Genomic DNA, 24,040 nt, shown 5'->3' with positions numbered 1-24,040 from the left:
GTTAAAGTCATGCAGTCTGAACTCGGCATAACTCAATCGAGACAGTCAGTAACACAATTGGGTAATAACATTGATTGAGTCAGTAATTCAAGTGGTTAAGTCAATAGCATGGTTGTTTGAGTCAGAAACACTATTGATTGAGTCTGTAAGGGAATCGGTTGAGTCAGTGACAATTGGTTAGGTCAATAAAACACTTTGTTGAGCCAGTATACAGTTAAAGTCAGAATTATTAAGCCCCCTGAATTATTAGCCCCCTGTTTATTTTTTCCCCAATTTCTGTTATACGGAGAGCAGATTTTTTTCAACACATTTCTAATCATAATAGTTTTAATAACCTATTTCTAATAACTGATTTATTTTATATTTGCCTTTATGACAGTAAATAATTTATGACTAGATATTTTTCAAGACACTTCTATACATCTTAAAGTGACATTTAAAGGTTTACCTAGGGTAATTAGGTTAACTAGGATGTTTAGGGTAATTCGACAAGTTATTGTATAACGATGGTTTGTTCTGTAGACTATCGAAAACAAATATAGCTTAAAGAGGCTAATAATTTTGACCTTAAATTTAAAAAAAAAAGTATTAACTGATTTTATTCTAGCCGAAATAAAACAAAAAAGACTTTCTCCAGAAGAAAAAATATTATTAGATGTACTGTGAAAATTTCCTTGCTCTGTTAAACATCATTTGTGAAATATTTAAAAAAGAAAAAACATTTCAAAGGGGGGCTGATATTTCTGATTTCAACTGTGTGTGTTAAACCTATAGCTTGATTTGTTGAGTGAAAAACATGAACCAGTATTGCTATATTTGGCTAACCAAAATGCTCTAACATAAAGTTTGACTGCCTAGTAATAGTAATTGAGGAAAAGTACACACTTGAGCTTTAATGTTTTCTTATACTGAGGACGAAATCTAGTATAGTGTGGTGTGACTATTATTGGCTCACTGAGCCTGCTGTTGTTTATTAGAGGCGATCATGGCCCTGTTACATGGACCACAGGGTTCATCGTGCCCAGCAGCTGAAGGTAGGGCAGCACAGAGCTGCTGTGAGTGCTTTGTAGAGCAGCTGAAGCTTGCGCGTGTGATTTTTACTCAGCACTTGTTTGCTAATACCACATGTCTGGCTCTGGTGTTGTAGAAGGCAGTGGATAGTCACAATATCAGAACTGTGTATAACTCAAAACTCACGCTTCAGATGCTTGAAATTAGTTTTAGGAAACAGAATAATTCTACTGACAATGTCAGCTTGAACATATAGAATTACATTTTATCCCAACAGATATTTTATGCTGGCTTGCCAAAAGATTGCTTTTAACTAAAAGAACTGCAACTATATTTTACAGCAAAATGTGGAGTAAATTTAATCTTGCCTGCTTACTCTAACATAGTATACAGCATTAGCGGCTTTTATTAGGTTGTGAGGTAGTATAAATGGTTTTGTATTTTGTTTTTTGGCAAGAATGTTTACTAAACCAAATCAAACTTATTTAACACAATATATTGAATGTAAGAATGTCAAATCTTGAAAGAAATGTCAAGTAATAACTGTGTTCTCTCTCAGGTTTTTGTTGAGCTGAATGAATTACTGATGGATAAGAACCAGGAGATGCATTGGAAAGAAACTGCTCGTTGGATAAAGTTTGAAGAGGATGTTGAGGAGGAGACTGAACGCTGGGGGAAACCTCATGTGGCTTCACTCTCGTTCCGCAGCCTGCTGGAGCTCCGCAAGACCATTTCACATGGTGAGAGAGAGAGGCAGAAAAACACACATCTTATTATTGTATAAAATAAAATTGTTTTTTTTTTTGTTGTTTTTGTATTTTTTATTTAGGATGTTTTTTTAGGTTTGTGTTTTTTTCTGAAAAATATGTTTTTATACATTCATTATGTAAACTGATTCCTTAATTATATCATTTTTAATTCTTATATATATAATGTGGTTTGATCACTTCATTACAGCCAGTTTGTGATCATCCAAACCAGACATGATGTACTGAAATAAACATGGCCTTAAAACTTAAAGCCAAATCTATAATCTTGTACAACATATATTTATTTTCAAATAATGATTCAACAATTCACACATAAAACTTCATGTTTCGTTATAGGTGGATCATATTTGAAAACCTATTCAGTGACATAATTTTGATGGTTGTTTGTCTCCACCTATTGGTTACACAATGTAATTGCAACAACATTCACCAGCGTTAAGTTCCATTAGACCGTGAATTTAATCTTTATCATAAACATTAGTGTTTATATCTGAACTATAAACTGATCTCCCAGTACTTCTGCATTATTTAAGTGTTTGTAACAAACTGAAAAAGTGTAAAAACTAGATCTCTCGAATCAAACGCAGATTTGAATGCAGCTATTCAAAGGATTAATAAACATATGCAAATCATTATCACTTATCATTCATGTTGCGCGGGTTTTAATTGATATTATGATCTTATAATGTTTAATTGTGCAGCTTTACTCTAAATGCATTAATGCAGGCTAAACAGTGAGAGAAAACACCTTTAATTATTAACCTAATAAAGCATTTAGGTCCCACCACACCTTTATCTGTCATCATTATATCTTACAGGTAAGCCTAAATGCTTTCATACATGTGATTTGAATGGTGCGGAAGGTGATCTCTCTGCTGTTGTTATAAATGTTAGATTAACCTACAAGTTCAAAAAAATTTATTAAAAAAAATTATCCGCTGGTCATATGCATTCCAAACTGTGGATTATCCGTTATCTATTACACCTCTTATATATAATATATTTTTGATAAACTTTTCTAAAATACTATTTGACAGTATTTTTTTTATTTTCAAATGTTGCTAAGGGTGTTGTGCAGTCAACACAGATAAACCAAACAGAAGAACGGTTCATCAGTAGGATCATTCTGGTTCCAATCAGCATCAAGCAACCAGAATGATCCTTTAGAAAATCTATTGATATACTGATAATGTGATTTTACAGGTGCGGTGTTGCTAGATCTGGACCAGAAGACCCTGCCTGGCATTGCTCATCAGGTTGTGGAGCAGATGATAATCTCTGATCAGATCAGAGCACATGACAGAGCCAATGTGTTGCGAGCCCTTCTCCTCAAACACAGGTCAGTTTTACAAAAACTACATTACTCTTACAGTACATATTTAAAAAACACATTAATAAAATACTCACTTTGTTGTTCTTCTGTTTGACAGTCATCCGAGTGATGGCAAAGAGCACAGCTTGTTTAACCGGAACATTTCAGCGACCAGCCTTGGCTCTCTCATCTCTCATTATCACAGCACTAATCATATCGGTGCACCAGAGCTTCCTGCCACAGACCCGCTCATTGGGGGACTGCGCAACTTTGAGTCACGCAGTAGTGTAGATTATGTAGAGAAGAACGAGGTATTGTGTTCATTTGAAGCCTCCCAGCGCTTTTGAAAGATTTCTAATAGACGTCCGAACTTGGATGCCTCAGCTAAAACAAGGCTAAATTTGAACTGTCAGTGAAAATCTAATAAACATCTAGTAATAATCTAAAAATAGTCATCAAACTTATTAATGAATGTGAAGTTCTAATCTTTGATGACTTTTGACGTCTTTTAGATTTTCACTGACAGCCAAAATTTAGCCTCGTTTTCTGTTTATGTGTTTTTGACATGTAAAATAGATGAAAAAATGTACTTTTTCCTCTATATTTCTACAGAAAGACTCTCCACAGTTTTTTGGTTTGCACAAGACCAAATCAAAACATGAGCTGAAGTTGCTTGAGAAGATTCCAGAAGATGCAGAAGCCACCGTTGTTCTTGTTGGTCAGTTTGCTTTCTGCATATGTGATAACTGTTGAAAACGTACAGTTTTCTTTATATTGTGATTGTATTCACGGGGTAAACACTTTAATCATGTTTATCTTGCTTGTATATCGTCATTCTTTACATTTCTGCAGTGTGGACATAGCAACCTAATAACCATTGGTCTAAAATAGCCAATTACAAATACTCAAATTACTGTAATTAAGTCTTTTTTGCAATGAATTGTATAATAAGTAGTTTACAAAATGCATATTTGCACTTGAGTACATTTGTATTTTATATCTTATTTTTTGTCTGTGGTGATTAGCTAGTAATCAGACCTGTGATTCCCATCAAATCAGACGGAGAACAATTTCAACAGACCGACTGACCTCAAAACACAGATGCTTTATAAATTACATGCAGCAAACATGTAGTGTGAAAGCCTTAAAAGTGTCCAACAAGACACAAAATCATTACACACAGCAACCAAGAGACAGCATGTCCTGATGAGTAAATGAAAGACGCCTCCTGAAAAATGACTGAAATCACGAAACATGAACTAAATGCACTGCAGAATGTTACGTTTTCACATACATACACAAATTGCTGCTTGAGTTTGGTCAACGGCGCTAACTGTTTGACACAAGCTTATTAATCATGGTGCAAAGTGCATAACATGCATTAACATATTGTCACAGCTAGATTTTGCCCCCCTTTTGAGATTTTTGGATAACAGATTTCGCTTTGTATGTTAATGCATTAACCTGCTTTCTGTCAGCTTATTGGCATATTTTAATGTAATGTCAAATCATTTAACTTATACTTAGAAACACCCTTAATAGGACTGATGTAAGCTACATTTTTAATTTGCTGGATATAAGATAAAATGTATTCTTCAACTTGCACTACAGTTGTCAGTACTCTTTCCACCACTGCTGATAATTGTGCTTTCTCTAAAGCTTCTTTGATATGTGTCATGAAAAGTGCTATACAAATAAAACTGAATTGAATCTGTGAAAGCCCTGATGCAGATGACTTTGATTTTCGCAGGCTGTGTGGATTTCCTGGATCAGCCCACCATGGCTTTTGTGAGACTAAAGGAAGCGGTTCTGTTGGAGTCAGTTCTGGAAGTGCCGATTCCAGTGCGGTTTCTGTTTGTGCTACTTGGCCCACCGAGTGCCAACATTGACTACCACCAAATCGGCCGCTCCATATCGACACTTATGTCTGATAAAGTAAGCACAAAGTTAACCAAGATCATTTTCCACCCAAATTTTATTTCGTCTTGTTTTGATAAACAGAATTTACACTGCTGTTCAAAAGTTTGAGACCTGCACTTTTGTTTCTTTATGGACATATTATATTGATCTAAACTGTAATAAAAAACTTTTATAATGTTAAAGAGGAGTTGTATTTCAAGAAAATGCATTTTGTGGCGTGGTCATAGTATATCTGAACAATAGTAATTATTTGTGCAGCAAATAAGCATATTCGATTAACTTCTGAGAGGTCATATGACTGAAGACTGTTATGATAATAATGAGTGATGATGCTAAAATTGAAAACAGTTACTATTTCGGAGTATTATTAGTATAAATTTTACAGTATTTGCAAGTATTAACAAATGTTTGAACATAATTGTGTACATATTACAAAAATTACTGTGGAAGATATGAAGTCTTTCAGGGAATGCAAAAAACATAGTATATTTATCTTGTTTTTCACTACAAATTCTTAATTTAACACTTTAACTTGAGTTGCAAAATTGCATTATATTTTAAGTTTTGCTTTTCAAAAACTCGACCAAAATTAAATTCAAACATTATCTTGATTTACCTTTGAATTAATTTTTTTTTCTTGTTTCTCCGTTGGCAGATGTTACCTTGTTTAAAGAATGAACCCACTCAATTTTCAGATAACATCTGAAGTAATTTTGTTTCTCAAGTAAATATGAAAGTTTATATATTTGTAGTAAAAAAGTATTTATAGATATTTATTCAGTTTATCTATTTAAAGGGATAGTTCACCCCCAAATTTACATTTTGTCATCATTTACTCACCCTTTAGCTGTTTCAAACCGTTATGAGATTCTGTCTTCAGTTAAACACAAAAGAAGATCATTTGAAAAAATGTTGGAAACCTGTAACCATTGACTTTTATAATTTTTGTTTTTCCTACTATGGAAGTCAATGGTTACAGGTTTTCAGCTTTCTTTAAAATATCTTCTTTTGAGTTCGACGAAAGAAAAAAACACCTAAAGGAGAGTACGAAGTGAGTAAATTTTCATCATGGGTAAACTATCTCTTACATACATCATCATACAGCATTCATAAGTATTTTTATTTACATTTTTTTAAACATAAATGTGGTCTCCCACCCAGCACTTCCATGAGGCGGCGTATTTAGCGGACGGACGCCAGGATCTACTGACCGCCATCAACAGCTTCCTGGACTGCAGTATTGTGCTGCCTCCATCTGAGGTTGGAGGAGACGAGCTGCTGCACTCCATCGCCCGCTTCCAGAAAGAGATGCTGCACAAGAGACACGAGCAGGAGGTTAAACTACAGGCCAAAGAGCCCAAGAGCCCAGATGACATCGGTACAAGGCTCTATTTGAGAAAGTCAATGCGAAAGTCAACAGAATTCTTTCATGTTTATCCAAAATTAAATGATCTCTTTCATTCATTCTTAATGTTGTCAGCTTTACAACCTCCTCTGAAACCTGAAGATGACCCTCTTCGGAGGACAGGGAGGCTGTTTGGTGGTGTTATCCGAGATGTGCGGCGCCGATACCCCAAATACATCAGTGATTTTAAGGATGCGCTGAGTCCTCAATGCATGGCTACTGTCATATTCATTTACTTTGCTGCTCTCTCTCCTGCCGTTACCTTTGGAGGACTATTGGGTTTGTCAGAGATGATTCTTTTATTATTTAACCCTTATGCTTTTCTCAATTGATTTAGAATGTTTTTGTTTATCAGATTTGTACAAGACTTTTTTGTCACACTTGAACTTGTAAAACACAAGAAAATTAGTGGATTTGAGTTTTGTGGCTATAAAAAAGTATCTCCCTTGCAGGACCACATACAAATTAAGGGGGATTTTTTGTGTGTGTGTAAATTTATATATCTAAATGCAGAAATAAATTTAAAAACAAGTTTCAGATTGGTGTTGGAAACTTATGTGTTTCCATGTTTTAGTTTATTTATTTCATTTAGAATCTCATTTGAATTCTATAGAAAATAACCATAAAACTTGAGAGAATTGTTTTTTTTCCACAGGAGGGAGTTTACTGTAAAAGGTGACTGGAATGGCATTTTTTGTCAGTTTTCATGATAAAAAAATCTAAATATTAGTAAATATTGTTAGTCACATTTCTTAATATGAAAGTGTTGATTAAAAGTAAAGATAAAACAATGATTTTAAACCTGTATAAATTTTGATATAAACAAGGCTTCACATTAACACCCACCAACCCGCCAAATGTGGGTATATTTTGGCTGTGGCGGGTTAGACAGTCACTCCCACTAGCCACTCTGGCTGGTTGAAGATAATTTTTTAATTGTGGTTTTCTTAAAAAACACCAATGAGAATGGGCCAATGAGAAGCCAGCGTGAGAGATGATTATATTAACTATAGAAAGCAGGTGAATACCGAATGAGAAGATGATCACTCGCATGGGGACAAACTGTTGATCCTGACACACTGGTGAGGGCTTCAGTGTCAGCAATGAATAAACAGTTCCTTGCGCAAAGCATCCATGCCCGTAAACATAACTGGAGTGATCGGTTCTCTTTCATATAGAATAGACAAAAAGCGACACACATGCACCCACAGTCCTGCTGTTTTCAAGGGCTCCAGTTTTTTGTAAAGGTTTTTTTGTAAGCAGCTGGTTGCTTTCACTTTAACCTTTTACATGATTATCCTTTCATTATCGCACATGGTATCTTTATCACCTGCTTTTTTTTGCTTACAGTTATATTGGACTAAGAATTTGTTGTTTTAAATTGTTTTATTGTTTGGTTTGGCCAGAGAGAAAATTGGTAAATCCTTAGTGTTGAGGCCTGAAAAGTGATGTGAAATAAAAGCTAATTGTAATGCGACACTATGAAAGCACAACTCATTTGCTTATACATTGAGCAAGCTCATACACAACACAAAACAAGTGAAATGAATAAGGAAATCAAGTCATTTTAAAGTCTAAATCAAGTCATTTTAGCATGCCAAAATCAAATTTTTTGCTTATAAAATACATTTTCCTAAATACAAAGTTGTGGTTAGGGAAAATGAAAAATGGCTAGTAATGTTGGAAAACTAATAGCCACAGTGGCTGGTGATCAATAAAGTTAATGTCAAGCCCTGCATATAAAGATTCCTGGATCAAAAAGATTAACACTTTTGTCCTTCGGGTCATTTTGATCTGTGAGGGACACTTTGGCAACCAGTAAAGGATAAGGGTTAAATGACTGTTTTTAATGATCCAACTAATTAAGGAAACATTACTGATGAATTCATTTATTTCTTGCACAGGTGAGAAGACCGATGGTTTGATCGGTGTGTCAGAGCTGATCATTTCCACTGCTGTTCAGGGAATGTTGTTCTGTCTCCTCGGAGCTCAACCTCTGCTCATCGTGGGCTTCTCTGGACCCCTGCTAGTGTTTGAAGAGGCCTTCTATTCAGTAAGTTTATGTAATAATACATAAGTACAGACAATACAGATTCACCCTTGAGTGCGGTTTTGGTAGTTTTCATCCATTCTGGGGTGATTTTGAGGGTTAATTTGGCCACAACTTTCTCTGTTTCGTCAAATGGAATTATTTTTGGTGACAAAGCTTATTTTGACACAGTGTTTGAGAAGATTCTGTGGAATTTTTCAATAACTCAACAATAGACTCTGGGAAAATTGACTACCCTTTTGTTATGTTAGTGGTTGTTTTTGCCCCATTCACTTCCATTATAAAAAAAAATTGATTGCAAAGCATAACACCATATAATTATGTATTCTTTTCCTGGTTGGCAAAAGGTAAATTTAGTCATTTTTACTACTTAAAGAAGGTGGAATCACCATTGCAGCGATATATAAAAAAATAATTCACACTATTGAGAGTGATTGATGTTAAGATGTTGATGTAAATAATAGCGTAGAAACTGAATAGTAAAAGGTTTGAACATATGAATCAATGTGTTTACAGTTTTGCAAGTCCAATGACCTTGAGTATCTGACGGGCCGCATGTGGATTGGGATGTGGTTGATCATCATTGTGTTACTCACTGTGGCCTTTGAAGGGAGTTTCTTGGTGCGATTTGTGTCACGCTTCACCCAAGAGATCTTCTCCATCCTCATCTCTCTCATCTTCATCTACGAGACCTTCTTCAAGCTTGGCAAAGTATACAAATTGTTTTTGTTGTTTTTGTATATACTAGAATTGTCACAAAATATTGATATTTAAAACTTATTGAAACTCATATCTTATAAACAAAACAGTGTCTCAGTGCCACTTTTTGGCAATGTCGATACAATAATGTGTGACATTCGCCTTTTATTTGTGGTGTTATGGCCCACCATAGTCTAATTTGTTCTGCCAGTTTCACTTTACTGTATAAATAGTCTACACATCAGCTAGTTTAGTAAACATAAACATCTGAGGAAAATTGACACATACAACATGATATTGTGTGCATTCAGTCTTAAAAGTGACAGCAGCCTAATTATCAACTTCCCCTGTCTTAAAAATGTTTGAAAAAAGGCAATGTAAGCTAGGTAGCTTTTTCTGTAATATTAAAGTTATTAAGTACATTTATTGATTTAAGAATTGTGAAATGTCACTGATATTTGCATTTTTCAGGATGATAAGGATATTGTTAAATGGGGAAAAATATCAAGAAAACATATTAGTGCTTATTATAAGCAAATTGTCTAGTTTTCTATCAATGGAATATTTATGTGGAATGAGACACTATTACAACAACAGGTACACCAGGTTTGCTTGCATTTAAATTACAATTTAATGTACAAAACATTATGAGATTTTTGGGACTACGATTTTATCTCTTTCTGATGTGATAGTCTTTGCCTGTAATATTAAAAAATGGAATCAAAATGTAATATTTCAGGGTATTAGAAAGATTTTTAAAACATTTATTTTAAAACTGTTGTATTTTAATATATGTAAATTATTTTCTACAGAAAACAATTTAATATGTTTAAGTCAGTTTTAAGCATCCTTGTTGCATAAAAGCAATTACTTTAAAGAAATCCCAGCTAACAATTTAAGGTTAAAAAAACGTTTCCTTAATGTTCCTATTAAGTTACAGTGCTAAGTAGACAAATCTATTACAAATCTATCATTTAAATTCATATTTTTAATAGAAAGCTATACAATATTATATGTGTGCATATAAATTAGTTTAGTCAATAGTAAAGCCAAATCTGCAGCTTATCTAACAGAATAACTTATGATAACAGTTAAAAACTATGTATATGTTATAGAAAAATAGTAAATACAAATTTTTAAAAAAGAAGAAAAATCAAGAGAAGCAAAAAAATTTACAATTTAGTTGAAATTTTGTTGGTTGTAATTTTATTTTGTTATATTTAGCTTGCATTTAATTGTATTCTTTTTCAATTTCTAAAGATGCTCTGTGACTAAAATATTATTTTAATAAATATATCTGTTTAATAAATCTGTTTTGTTTGAATGCACCAAAATACATTTTCTATATTCATTGAGAAATGGATCGTTATTGTTCAAGGTTCTTAGAACGTTCAATATGTATATTTTTAGAGACAGAATAATAAATACATTTTTAAAGACTTTATTTGTAAGAATTTTTATAAAGTTTGCACAAAACAGTAAAACAAAAGGTCAACAATAACAAAACAAACAAACAAATATAAAACAAACATCCTCAATACTAGTTCCCCTTTTGTGGCTTTAACAGAAGGGACACATAGCTAACAGTCAGCAAACATCAAAATCTTCAAGCGTCACACATAGCACAGCAAGTGTACTTGTAGGGTGCATACACAACTCTAATACAGTAATAACAAATAAATAAATTAAAATGTTAAATGGAAAAAGTAAAAAGATATACAATGCACGTAAAAAGATAACCATTCAGTGTGTAATTGCAGGAAGGTTCTGTATACCTTTATTTCAAGTAAGCCCATTGTGAAAGGCATTACAAGGTGACAGTGAGAGGAAAGGCAGGAGGATCTTTTGAGATTGTATGGGATTAAATATCCTCCCCCTCTAAGAATTGTAAATTGTCAATGTATGTAAGAAAAGGAGACCATGTTTCAAAAACTACTTTTTGAACCTCTGAGAGTAAATTTGATAGTTTTTTTCAAGCTGAATAAAATACATCAGGTCTTTGATCCATCTACTATGTATTAGGGGCTCAGTTTATTTTCCAATAGAGAAGGATTGAATGTCTTGCAAATAGTGTGACGAAAGCAATTACTCTACGTTTCTTCTTTAAGCAAAAAATTTTCGAGGCTGGTTTCAAAAATTGCCAAAAGAGGTTCAGGTTCAAAAAGAAAACCATAAAAGTAACTAAACGACATGTAACTAAATCTCCATTGATTTGGACAGAACCAAAACATTAAAGTAGTTTTTTGGTGATAACTTTATTCAAAATATTTTCATAATAATTTGGTCTTATGTCATAATAATGTTTCCAGAACGTTATTAAAATGTTATTAGATTATTCCATTGTTATTGTTCTAAGAACATATTCTTTTCTATCAACATTACAAGAATGTAACAAATAAAATGTAACACTTAAAAACATTTGAACAACTTTTAAGGAATGTTACAGAATGTTCAGATAATATTCGCTGTTGACTGCGTGCCATGGAGCCCATTTGTTTTACTGTATCGAGTTTATAAAGGACAATGAAGTATGACTAGCAGATGTTCAGACAGTGTCCATTTACACCACAGATCTTCATGGATCATCCTCTCAGAAGCTGCTCCGGTCCAGAAGAAAATGCCACCTCTTTATCAACAGGCTCCAATGACAGCAGGTCTACAGGTGCTTCTCAAACACTAAACCAGCCTAACACAGCCCTCCTGTCCCTGGTGCTCACGTCAGGCACCTTCTTCATTGCCTACTATCTGCGCAAATTCAAGAACAGTGCTTTCTTCCCCGGCAGGGTGAGCCAGTGTTCATGCTTATGTGATGTGTCATTGACTTAATTCTGTGTGTGATGAAGTGTTATTGCGGCTGGATTGATATTGAATCTCATTTGTTTGCTCAGCTGCGAAGGGCTATCGGAGATTTTGGAGTTCCTATTGCCATCTCCACCATGGTGTTATTGGACTACAGCATTAAGGACACTTACACACAGGTGAGGAAATATTATATTTTTAAGAGTTCACAGTTAGCTGATGATTTATTATAAAGCTTGTTTGGTATGCTGTCCCAGGAGAGAGTCCTGAGTTCATAAGATCCTCGAGCCCGGGGCTCCCTCCCATTTGCAGGGTGAGAGGGGAGTTTGAGCTCAGGTTGGTCTCGAGAACTCCCCTCTTTGTTTAGAGCCGATGATAGATTATAATTTGCTATGTAGAGATATACTGCTGGTTAAGAGTTTGACTATAGTGTTAATGTAGATTGATCAATTAATTTATGACACATGTTTTTTGGACTGTGGGAGAAAACAGGAGAACCCGGGGGAAACCCACACGAGCATGGGGAGAACATGTAAACTCTACACAGAAACGACAGCTGGCCTGTTAAAAATTTGAATCAGTGACGTTCTTGCTGTGATTCAACAGGCCACCAGGGAAAGGTGGAGGAGTAGGGGTGGAAGGGGGGATTCTTCAAGGCGAAGATAACTGAAGTAAAAAACTGATAATTTATAGTGAGTTTGTTTATTTGATGATAGTCTATAGATTTTGTCTTAGATTTTAGCTAAGACGTGTATGTTTGGACATCTGTTGGACGTCTTTTATACACACAATTGCTTGGTGGGAATGCTCAACAAATTAAACTATGTGTATCAACACTTCCCTTATTCTTTCTTAACACTTTTTTTGTGTTTTAATGATGTCTAATAGGCCTCTTGGGTAAAAAAAAAGGCTAAATCTGGGCTAAAATCTATTAGACGTCTAACTATAGTCTAAAATAGACTAGCCATCAAATATTAGACAGACAGTAGTGAGTGACTGTTTATTTGATGATAGTCTACATATTTCGTCTTAGATTTTGACATCATTTTTACACACAATTGCTTGGTGGGAATACTCAACAAATTGAACTATGTGAATCAACCAGGACTTAATTTGTGCTGGAACATGCCATATCCGGTTCTGGCACTTCATTTTACCGATCCCCCTCCTCAACCACCCTTCTCCTCCGTCCGCTGTTCACTTTCGCTTTCCCGCTCAAAGTCGTCTACAACACCCCTCCTCTATTCACCACATCAAGACACACACACACACACTTTCGTGCGCGACAACTCGATCCTCGAGTAACATGCCCGATCCGTCACCCTAATCTGTTCCGGGACTTCGCAATTCACAAATTAAGCACAGGAATCAACGGTTCCTCTATTTTTTCTTCATGTTAACTTCATGTTATTTTTGACGTTTATATTTATACTTTTAATGATAAATAAAATATATTTTTGAAGTATGTTTTATAAGCTTTATGTTAAGTTAGTGACTGAATCCATGATTGTTGCGCTCCTTCAATGAAACCCAGCAAGCATTTTTGTGTTTTAATGATGTCTAATAGACATCTTGCCTAAAACAAGGCTAAATCTGGCCTAAAATCTAATAGACAACTAACTAAAGTCCAAAATAAACTAGTCATCAAATATTAGACAAACATTAGTGAATGTTTGTATATTTGATTAAAGTCTATAGATTTTATCTTAGAATTTAGTTATTAGATGCCAATTAGACATCTTTTGTACACAAAATTGCTTGGTGGGAATGCTCAACAAAATGAACTATGTGAATCCTGAATTTTTGCTTTCGCGACAGGGCACAGTACATTAAGTCTTACTTTCAGTAGGAACTATTTTTGTAAATGCTCCTACTGTATGGGTTGTATTTCAGGAATGCAACAGATGGCCTGTATGAATGCTTAATAACAGATTGGATCTAATTCTTATACATTATAGGACATGGTGAAGTCATGGGATTCAAACTCATAGGTTTGGTTTGAAGGTGAAAAATGCAAAAAGCACAACATTTTCTTATTAGTCCTGATTTGTACACACACCCTGAGTGGTTTGGTCTAGTATTTCTGCTATCAGAGCATCAACATTATGTAATTTTTTTGTGTTCTTATTTAAATTGTGCTACCATATGTATTCATATTAAATTGAAAGATAACCAACAGCTTAAATATAAACCCACCCAATTAGGAAAATTGTGGAAAGTGGACAAAAAAGACAAATGAAACACCAGGGGTTAACTGGAATGTGTCTCTCTCATCTACTGGTAATCTAAGTCAGTGTTTCCCAACCCTGTTCCACACCAACGGTGCACATTTTCAAGCTCTTCCTATTTAAACACACCTGAATCAAATGATCAGAACATTAGAAGATACTCAGAAACCTGAATTGAATGGTTTAAATAAGGGAGACATTCAAAATATGTACTGTTGGTGGTCCTCCAGGAACATGGTTGAGAAACACGGATCTAAGTGACCAAAACATAAACAGTAAACACTTCTTTTCTCTCCATATAGAAACTGAACGTGCCTGACGGCTTCTCGGTGACCAGCCCTGACAAGCGTGGTTGGTTTATACACCCGCTGGGCTCTGATGGTCAGTTCCCTATTTGGATGATGGGTGCCTGCATTTTACCAGCCTTGCTTGTCTACATCCTCATCTTCATGGAGACTCAGATCACCACGTGAGTCAGAGACATTCACTTAACCTTTTATGGATACATGCATACACACACACATACATACATACAGTTGAAGTCAGAATTATTAGACCCCCTTGGATTTTTTTTTCTTTTTAAAATATTTCTCAAATGATGTTGAACAGAGCAAGGAAATTTTCAGTATGTCTGATAATATTTTTTCTTCTAGAGAAAGTCTTATTTGTTTTATTTCAGCTAGAATAGAAGCAGTTTTTTAAAAAGTCATTTTAAGGCCAAAATTATTAGCCCCTTTAAGCTATATATTTTTCTCAAGTGTAGAGAACAAACCATTATTATAAAAAAAATTCCTTATTACCCTAACCTGCATAATTAACCTAATTAACTTAGTTAAGCCTTTAAATGTCACTTTAAGCTGTATAGAAGTGTCTTGAAAAATATCCAGTCAAATATTATTCACTGTCATCATGGCAAAGATAAAATAAATCAGTTATTATAAATGAGTTAATAAAACTATTATGTTTAGAAATGTGTTGAGAAAATGTTGTCTCTGTTAAACAGAAATTGGGGAAAAAATAAACAGGGGGGCTAATAATTCAGGGGGCTAATAATTCTGACATCAACTCTATGTACATACATACATACATACATACATACATACATGCATATATTCATACATACATGCATAAAGTCATTATACAACCCAATTCATGAAATGTTGGGATATGTAAAATCAAGAGTCTGTGATTTGTTAATTCTCTTAAACTTGTTTTAATATGAAAAACATACAAAGAAAATGTTTGGCTGACAAACTTAAATGTATATTCGAAAATTATTTTTACAGTTTAATGGCTACAACAAATTTAAAAAACAACAACAAATTAAACAGGTTTTGTCCTAACCATCGTTGAAAGCGACACAGTTTTTATTTTAGGAACAGTTTCTATTTCTGTCGCGGCTGAACAACAGCATAAACTACTACAATAATGGTCACCTCAGGTGCTGATTATGTGCTTTTTCAGTGTTAAATGCTGCTAATGTGAGTTTGAATACCATCTTACAAGACATTTATTGCCACACTGAACGCAGAAGCAAATATTGAACCTTAGATATTACAAATAAAGTACTAGCAAAGATATAAATTGAAAATGAAGAAACCAACAAATGTCACTTACTCATCATGTACTTTTTAATAATGTTAAAGAGGTTTAAAATGTATTCATTAGATTATAAACCTTGTCATTTCGCTGGGAGTGCAGTGTACTAAATGTGCTTCTGAATGGCTCGTCTCGAGCCTGGTGTATAGACTCATACAGAAACATACTGCAAATAGCACAGATCAGTGTCAGGGAACCCTAAAAAGCGACAAACTCTGCTACTTCCTGTTTAGAGTCAACTAGCGATGTTGTCAGAGATCTGAGAGGTGAGTTTTTTGTTGTTGTTTTAACATTCTAATCTTTTAGTTCCTTGTTGTTTACATATTTTTAGCCCTAATATTTTGCTGAAGGGGGTGGCTCAGTGGTTAGCACTGTCACCTCACAGCAAGAAGGTCTCTGGTTCGAGTGCCGACTGGGATAGTTGATGTTTCTGCGTGGAGTTTGCATGTTCTCCCCGTATATTTACTCCGGGTGCTCCGGTTTACCCCACAGTCCAAAGACATGTGGTACAGGTGAATTGGGTAAACACAATTGGCAATAGTGTATGAATGTGTATGGGTGTTTTCCAGCTGTGGGTTGCAGCAGGAAGGCCATCCGCTGTGTAAAACACATGCTGGAATAGTTGGTGGATCATTCCGCTGGGGCTACCACAGATGAATAAGGGACTAATCTATAGGAAAATGAATGAATGATATTTTGATGAATTGCAACCTCGACACATTTCTATTGTGGTCCTCACTATTTGCAGCTTGTTTCTGTATTTGCACGTGTTGTGAGAATTTGTGCGCATATGAACCGATGAAGAGGTTTTTTTCATGTTTTTCTATTCATTTGCAGCACCGTACTCAATCTTCTATGTACTTTTGTCAATTAAATTAAGCTTACAGAGATTTAACATTCACATATTCCTGATATTTTTTTTTTGCATTCTACAAAATTTTCCAATTCATTATCTCTCAATTTGTTCTGATTGAATGTTGACTGTCAGTTTGATAGTGAGTAAGAAGGAGAGGATGCTGGTGAAGGGTTCCGGATTTCACTTGGACCTGCTGATCATAGTGGTTTCTGGTGGGATTGCAGCTCTGTTTGGTCTGCCGTGGTTGACCGGTGCCACCGTTCGCTCTGTAACTCATGCAAACAGTCTGACGGTGATGAGCAAAGCCGTCGCACCTGGAGACAAACCACGCATTCAGGAAGTAAAAGAGCAGAGAGTCACTGGGTTTCTGGTGGCTCTTCTAGTAGGTGAGCGGATGATTCATTGCATGGATGATCAGTTTAGGCATGCATAATAGTTATTTTAGTACAGTTGTAGTTTTAGTGTAGATCTAGATTTTGCTTTTTTATGTTAGGTTTTTATTTTCATTGAAAAGCTTTTTTAATAATATGTGTAGGGATCAGAGACATTTTGGGGCCCACATTAAAATAACTCCACAAAAGTGATTTGAAATATTTTTGCAGCATATTACATAAAAAAACTTTTGTAAACACTACAAATTATGAATAAACTAACATATTTTCATTCAGTGGAACGTACATATTATATCAAATTTGAGCTTATAATGACTTGGGTTAATAAAATATATATTAAAGAATAAATAATCACAATAAATTACAATAAAATACATATCCTAAAAACGCTTTAATCTTCAAAATGCTAATTATTCAACAACATTCAAAACATTTATTACTAATAATACTTTTTATTTAACAATGCTTTATAATAATTGCTTTAATAATACTTTATTCATTAAAAACTTTTTGGATTAAAATTCAATCCAGATTTTGTTTTATGTTTTGTTCTAATGGTTAGTAGTATCTAATGAACTGGTACTAATATCTATTTAACAAGTACTAGTATCTATTAAAACGATACTAGTATCTAATGAATAAGTACTAGTATAAAATAAACAAGTACTAGTGTATATTAATTAAGTACTAGGATCTAATAAGTACTAGTATCTATTAATTAGGCACTAGTATCTATTTAATAAGTACTACTACCTAATTATTAACTACTAGAACATAAAAAATATGTACTAGTCTTAACTGAAATACATACCAGTAAAAACTGAATAGTGGATATCTCAATGACAGAGCCCCATAGATATCAATGGAAAAAAATAATTTGTTACTAGTTACAACAGAATAGTCACTTTTAAAATAAGTACTAGTATCTAATAAATAAGAGCTAGTATCTATTTAAAAGGTACCAGTATCTAATGAATAGTTACTAGTATCTAATAAATAAGTAATAGCATCTAATAAAAAAGAGCTAGTATCTATTAAATAGGTACTAGTATCTAATGAATAAGTACTAGTGTATAATGAATAAGTACTTGTACTTAAGGGAATGATACTAGTATCTAAAAAATAAGCACAAGTAACATGAAAATAGATAATAGTTTGGGCTATTAATTAAATATCAAAATGACTTAACATACATACCAATTATTTACCAACATTCTTCAAAATGTCCACTTTTGTGTTTAACAGAAAAACTAATTTCATAAACCACTTAAGGTTGAGTGTACCGTGACAGAACTTTTTGAGTGAACTATGCCTTTAAAATGAGCGTGTGAGGAGAATTCAGCTGCAATGTTGTATAATGTGGATCTGACAGTGTTTGATTGCTCTTATCTCCACAGGCCTCTCAATTGTGATTGGAGATTTGCTGCGGCAGGTTCCTATCGCTGTGTTGTTTGGTATTTTCCTCTATATGGGAGTGATGTCTCTCAATGGCATCCAGCTAACAGAACGCATGATGCTGCTATTCATGCCACCGAAATACCACCCCGACCACACATACGTCCGGAAGGTTAGTCACTGAAACAAATTCGCAAATCAGTAATCAGAAGACATGCATCCTAATTTGCATAATATCTGTCCTAAATAGTATTTTTAAAATCCCAAATTGGTTTAAACAAGTTTTCCCAAAATGACCCACTTCTTCTACCTTAACCGGTAGAAATGAAAAAGTATTTATCATTATTGACCACAACACACATTGCACACTGAATGTGGATTCTGTTAGTACTACAAACACTGGCAAAAAGTGTTGAAAAACTACAAACATGGCCGACCTGAAAGCATGACTGTTCCTTCTCTACTGATGTTAGGTTGACAGCTTCAGCTGCAATATTCGTAACCACGCCCCTCTTACAGTGAGATTGCTATAAGTAAAATGATATGCAAAAATAAAGCCCTGCCCTCTACTCAGTATTCTGTTTCAGTTGGAAGTACATTAACAAGCTGAAATAAAAGTCTCAGCGACAGCGTGGACTGTGGAGTTCAAGTCATGTTGGATAAATTTGATTAAAATGATTTTGTTTATAAATCCACATGAACGCCACCATAAATTCATCATTACAATTGGGAAAATTAAGAAACATGACAAAATCACAGATCTATAATAGAAAATTATAAATACCATAATATATCTTAATGCATATAGCCCATTTCAATGTGATGATGTCATTTGCCCATGAGCATTTCCTGCTTGTTATTAAACTATTTCATAACTAGAGGCAATTTAATTATAACTTAATGTTAAAATGGCTATCATAACATTGTTTATCAATATGTGGCTCTTTTTGGATTCTCGGAAGCTACAGAAATTAAAAATCTAAACGAGGAAATGTGTTGGGACCTTTGTTTTTGTTTATATCCCTCAATCTATAAAATAGTCTATAGAGTGACCAGTCAGTGAGTAAACACAATAAATGAGAATTATTTTCTCTTTGTTTTTCTTTCACCCGAGTTAACAAACTTGTACTAGATTTTCTTGTACTTTATTTAAAGTAGGTACAACGCCATCTTGTGGCTATAAAAGTGAATTGAACGCACCTGACATTATTAAGACTTGTTAACTCCTACAGTAAAACAATGCAGGGGTCCACCGAATTGATTATGTTGAGACAACATAAAGGAATTAAGTTAACTTATTAGTTTTTACAAATTTAAGTGGATTGAACATAAACCAATTAAGCTGTCCCCCAAAAAACTAAGGAATCGTATAGTTTTAGCTCATTTTAAATAAATAGTTTGAACAAACATTATTTTGAGTGTTAGTAGAAACTTCTCTGGAAGACTCGAACAGCATTACATAGAGGTCTTTGGATGGTGAATAATTATTATCTCACCTGATGAAAAATATTCATTTCATGTTGTCCACATTGTGTTTCCTCTAAAACAACATTGTGATTTTTCACTTTTTATGTTTGTTGTTTGCTTTAGTTATAGTGCACATTTGAAAACAACAGTTGTTGTCCAAAGTGCTTTACAACCAGCATACAAAATTTATACTATACCGTACTAAACTATATACTATACTATACTATACTATACTATACTATACTATACTATACTATACTATTTATATAAACAAAATATGTCAAACAGATTCAAATGAATTTTTTGCTATCAATAGGGAGAAAGAGAAAGGTGATTTTTTTATAGAGACTTTAAAGCACCAAGGGAAGAGCATGACCTGATATGTAAAGGCAGATCATTCCACAGATGAGGGGCTGTGACAGATAAAGCCGTGTCACCTTTTGATTGTAACCGTGATTTGGGAGCAACTAGGTGGTTTTCAGAACTAAGTGGTCTCAGTCAAGTTTGCCAGTGAAGAAGCTCACCAATGTAAGTAGGTGCCAGACTATTCAAACCCTTAAAAAACAAATAACAGTATCTTGTATTGAATTCTAAATTGGACTGGGAGCAAGTGAAGGGATGATACATTTGTCTAAGTTAAAAGTCTAGCAGCTGCATTTTCCAGCTGCAGGCGTACAATTAAGCATTTGAAACTCCTGAATACAAAGAGTTGCTGTAGTATAATCTGAACATAATAAAAAAACGTTGATGATGGTTTCCAACTCCTTAAAAGACAGAAAATGCTTCCGAAAATGCTTCAGTTTAGCAATGTTCCGTAATTGCCATGCCAGCAGCTAGCTCTCTGCAACGCTCACATAGTCACCCACTGAAGCATACAGGGCTGCACCCAGTCTGTACCTGGATGGGAGACCACATGGGAAAGCTAGGTTGCTGCCGGAAGTGGTGTTAGCGAGGCAAACAGGGGGCACTCAACCTGTGGTCTGTGTGGGTCCTAATGCCCCAGTATAGTGAAGGGGACACTGCACTGCTCAGTGAGTGCTGTCTTTTGGATGAGATGTTAAACTGAGGTCTTGACTCTATGTGGTCGTTAAAAATTCCAGAATGTCCTTCGGGTAAAAAAAAAAAGATTAAAGGTTTAACCCCGGCATCCTGGCCAAATTTGTCCACTGGCCTCCGTCCATCATGGCCTCCCCATATCATAATTGGCTTAATCACTCTGCCTCCTCTCCACCAATCAGCTGCTGTGCAGTTCGGCGCAATATGGCTGCCGTCATGTCATCCAGGTGGATGCTGCACACTGGTGGTAGATGAGGAGATTTCGCCCAAAAAATTGTAAAGCGCTTTGAGTGTTTAGAAGAGCTATATAAATGTAAGGAATTATTATTAATAATTGTAATATTTTTTTATTTAGATGACTTCCTCTATGTGACTCATGTACTTCCTCAATTCTTACTAATTTCTAGTTATTTAATGGCATGTCCATATAAATGCTATATAAATGTAAGAAATAATAATAATAATAATTATTATTATTATTATTATTATTATTATTATTAATTGATAGAAACTACTTTTGACGACAGAATTTATTTGCTTGTCAAACTTTAACTCAGTGTCAAACACTAACACTTCACTCTTTGATTCATTCAAGTGTAAGAAATTATCTACCAACCACTCCTTAATCTCATTTAAAAAGCACTGTAAAACTGTTTTACTTGGTTTCTAAACCTTTACGAGTATCCTTTCTTCTGTTGAACACAAAACAAGATATTCTGAAGGATGTTGGGGGGGGAAAGCAGCCATTGATACTCATAGCAACCAGAAATTCTATGGGAGTCAATGGCTGTGTTTTCTAACATTCATCAGAAAGAAACTCAAACATGTTAACAAGTGGAGAATGAGTAAATAATAGCAGAACTTTTGTTTTTGGGTAACTATCTCTTTTAACTTTGGAATGTGCCAGTATGCAAATACATAAAGAGATTTCTCTGCATGAAAGACGCAGAATGGCAGACTGACACGCGACTGCATCTCATATTTAGTAGGAAATTAAATATTAAAGAAATGTGGAGAATGTGATGATGATTGACAAGGCACGTCACTAAGCAACAGAACAGTCCATTAATGAGGAAGCAGCTTGTCTGCTTCTCTGCTTCACAGACTCAAAAGTTTGTACTTTTCTTCACAATAAGAAGACATACTTTCAGGGTGTAATAGAAGTAGAGGAATTGAGAGAGTTGGACTGGAATATTTAGATTTAGCAGTGCTCGAAACTATGTCCTGTGTCTTTTTTTCAGGTGCGAACCCTCCGAATGCATCTGTTCACGTGTCTTCAGCTGGTGTGTCTGGCTGTTTTGTGGATTGTAATGTCAACCGCAGCTTCGCTGGCCTTCCCGTTTGTCCTGGTCCTCACTGTGCCATTCAGAAGGTTCCTGCTGTCCCGGATATTTTCTCATCGCGAGATTCAATGTGTAAGTGATTCTTTTCATTTGGGTGATAGCAGGATTATTGAAGCTTACTTATTAGTTATGAGACATGAAATAAAATACCCAACAAGCACTATTGTGTTTTCTAATAGGCGTAAAACAAGGCTAAGTTTGGGCTGTCAGTAAAACTCTATTAGATTTCTAACAATAGACCAAGATTTAGAATAGTCATCAAAAAGAAAGGAAATAATCCAAAATCATTAGTGGATAAGTTTAAGGCACTCAATAAGTAAGTGAAAACGTTAGAAAGCTTTCATTAACATGGGAAAAGAAGGAATGAATACATGTTGACTGGTCTATTATTGGACTATTGTTAGATGTCTGTTCGTTTTCACTACCTAGAACCTGTGCAAGCTGAAATCCGCAGATTTATCTATTTATTTACTGTAAATGTGTCTCAATTTATATTTATTCAGTTTTTTAAATAATTCCAGTAATATTATTGACTAAAATGAAAGTGTTTATTTGATTTATTTACAATACAGTTCGTAAAGTAATATTTTTATGATATTATATGATATTATATGAGCAACTTGCTTTGCTTACCAAATAAGTGGATCTAATTGGATTTACATTGTAAATATTGAATAATAGTTTAAAATGTATTATTTTTTTTATTTCATTTATTAAGTTTTTAGGTATAATACTCCCAAAATCATTTTGCATAAATATACAGATTTTTAAAATAAAATTTTTGCTGAAATAGCAAAAAATGTAGACAGATTCTGTCTGGCCCTACTTATTAGCCTTGTTTTAGACAATACATTTATGCTTGGTGGGGTAATACTTATTTTATAGCTTTTCTTCATCTTATACTAAAATAATTTACGTTTTCATTTCATGTACTAAAACAAAATTCAATTTGATGACAGGAATATATAGACAAATTTAACCCTCATTACATTTTCCAGTTTTGCTTCTTTCTTTTCTTTTTTTTATATAATATCTGGAAAGGGGGACCATATTTGTAGTAAGAAAAAAATGTATCCAACATGCATTCTTTTTTTTTTTTTTACAATTGCTTACACTATTTTAAAAATATTACTTATTGTTGAATCGCTTAATGCATCCTCAATTCTAAGTCACTTCGGACCAAAGCATTCACTAAATGACTAAATGTAAGAGATATAACCATTTAAAAAGACATTATAGGTGTCAAAAAAACTGCAATGATTATGTAACGTACAGTTGAAGTCAGAATTATTAGCCCCCCTTTGAAAATTAAAAATGATGTTTAATAGAGCATGAAATTTTCACAGTATGTCTGATAATATTTTTTCTTCTGGAGAAAATCTTATTAGTTGTATTTCGGCTAGAATAAAAGCAGTTTTTACTTTTTTATAAACCATTTTAAGGGCAAAATTTTAAGCCCATTTCAGCTATATATTTTTTTGATAGTCTACAAAACATACCGTTGTTAACCTAATTAACCTAGTTAAGCCTTTAAATGTCACTTTAAGCTGTATAGAAGTGTCTTGAAACATATCTAGTCAAATATTATTTACTGTCATCATGGCAAAGATAAAATAAATCTTATTTTAGAGATGATCTAGTTATTAGAGATGAGTTATTAAAACTATTATGATTAGAAATGTGTTGAAAAAATCTTCAACTGTATATATGTACACCTACAGACTAATCATGCAGCGTG

General features: G+C 34.1%; 1 protein-coding gene across 19 annotated transcripts in view; it reads left to right on the top strand.

Annotated features, from left to right (window-relative positions):
* Window positions 1–24,040, top strand: part of slc4a2a (solute carrier family 4 member 2a) — an 83,613-nt gene that overhangs the window by 56,370 nt on the left and 3,203 nt on the right. For 13 of the 19 annotated variants that reach the window (XR_012388621.1, XR_012388620.1, XM_073919659.1 and 10 more), the window contains 15 exon segments: window positions 1,571–1,751; window positions 2,985–3,120; window positions 3,212–3,404; window positions 3,706–3,811; window positions 4,844–5,028; window positions 6,175–6,391; window positions 6,494–6,697; window positions 8,323–8,471; window positions 8,985–9,179; window positions 11,739–11,951; window positions 12,056–12,145; window positions 14,497–14,663; window positions 16,782–17,035; window positions 18,439–18,608; window positions 22,201–22,374. Coding sequence is in view for 16 of the 19 variants with exons in the window: in XM_073919659.1 (XP_073775760.1) it covers window positions 1,571–1,751; window positions 2,985–3,120; window positions 3,212–3,404; window positions 3,706–3,811; window positions 4,844–5,028; window positions 6,175–6,391; window positions 6,494–6,697; window positions 8,323–8,471; window positions 8,985–9,179; window positions 11,739–11,951; window positions 12,056–12,145; window positions 14,497–14,663; window positions 16,782–17,035; window positions 18,439–18,608; window positions 22,201–22,374 (2,634 nt within the window). In the remaining 3 variants the exon portion in view is untranslated. 19 annotated transcript variants of the gene reach the window in all.

Source organism: Danio rerio, chromosome 2, assembly GCF_049306965.1.
Source record: "Danio rerio strain Tuebingen ecotype United States chromosome 2, GRCz12tu, whole genome shotgun sequence".
NCBI lineage: Eukaryota > Metazoa > Chordata > Actinopteri > Cypriniformes > Danionidae > Danio > Danio rerio.
Note: the sequence above shows the minus strand (reverse complement) of the source record. Positions and strands in the feature narration are given on the sequence as shown.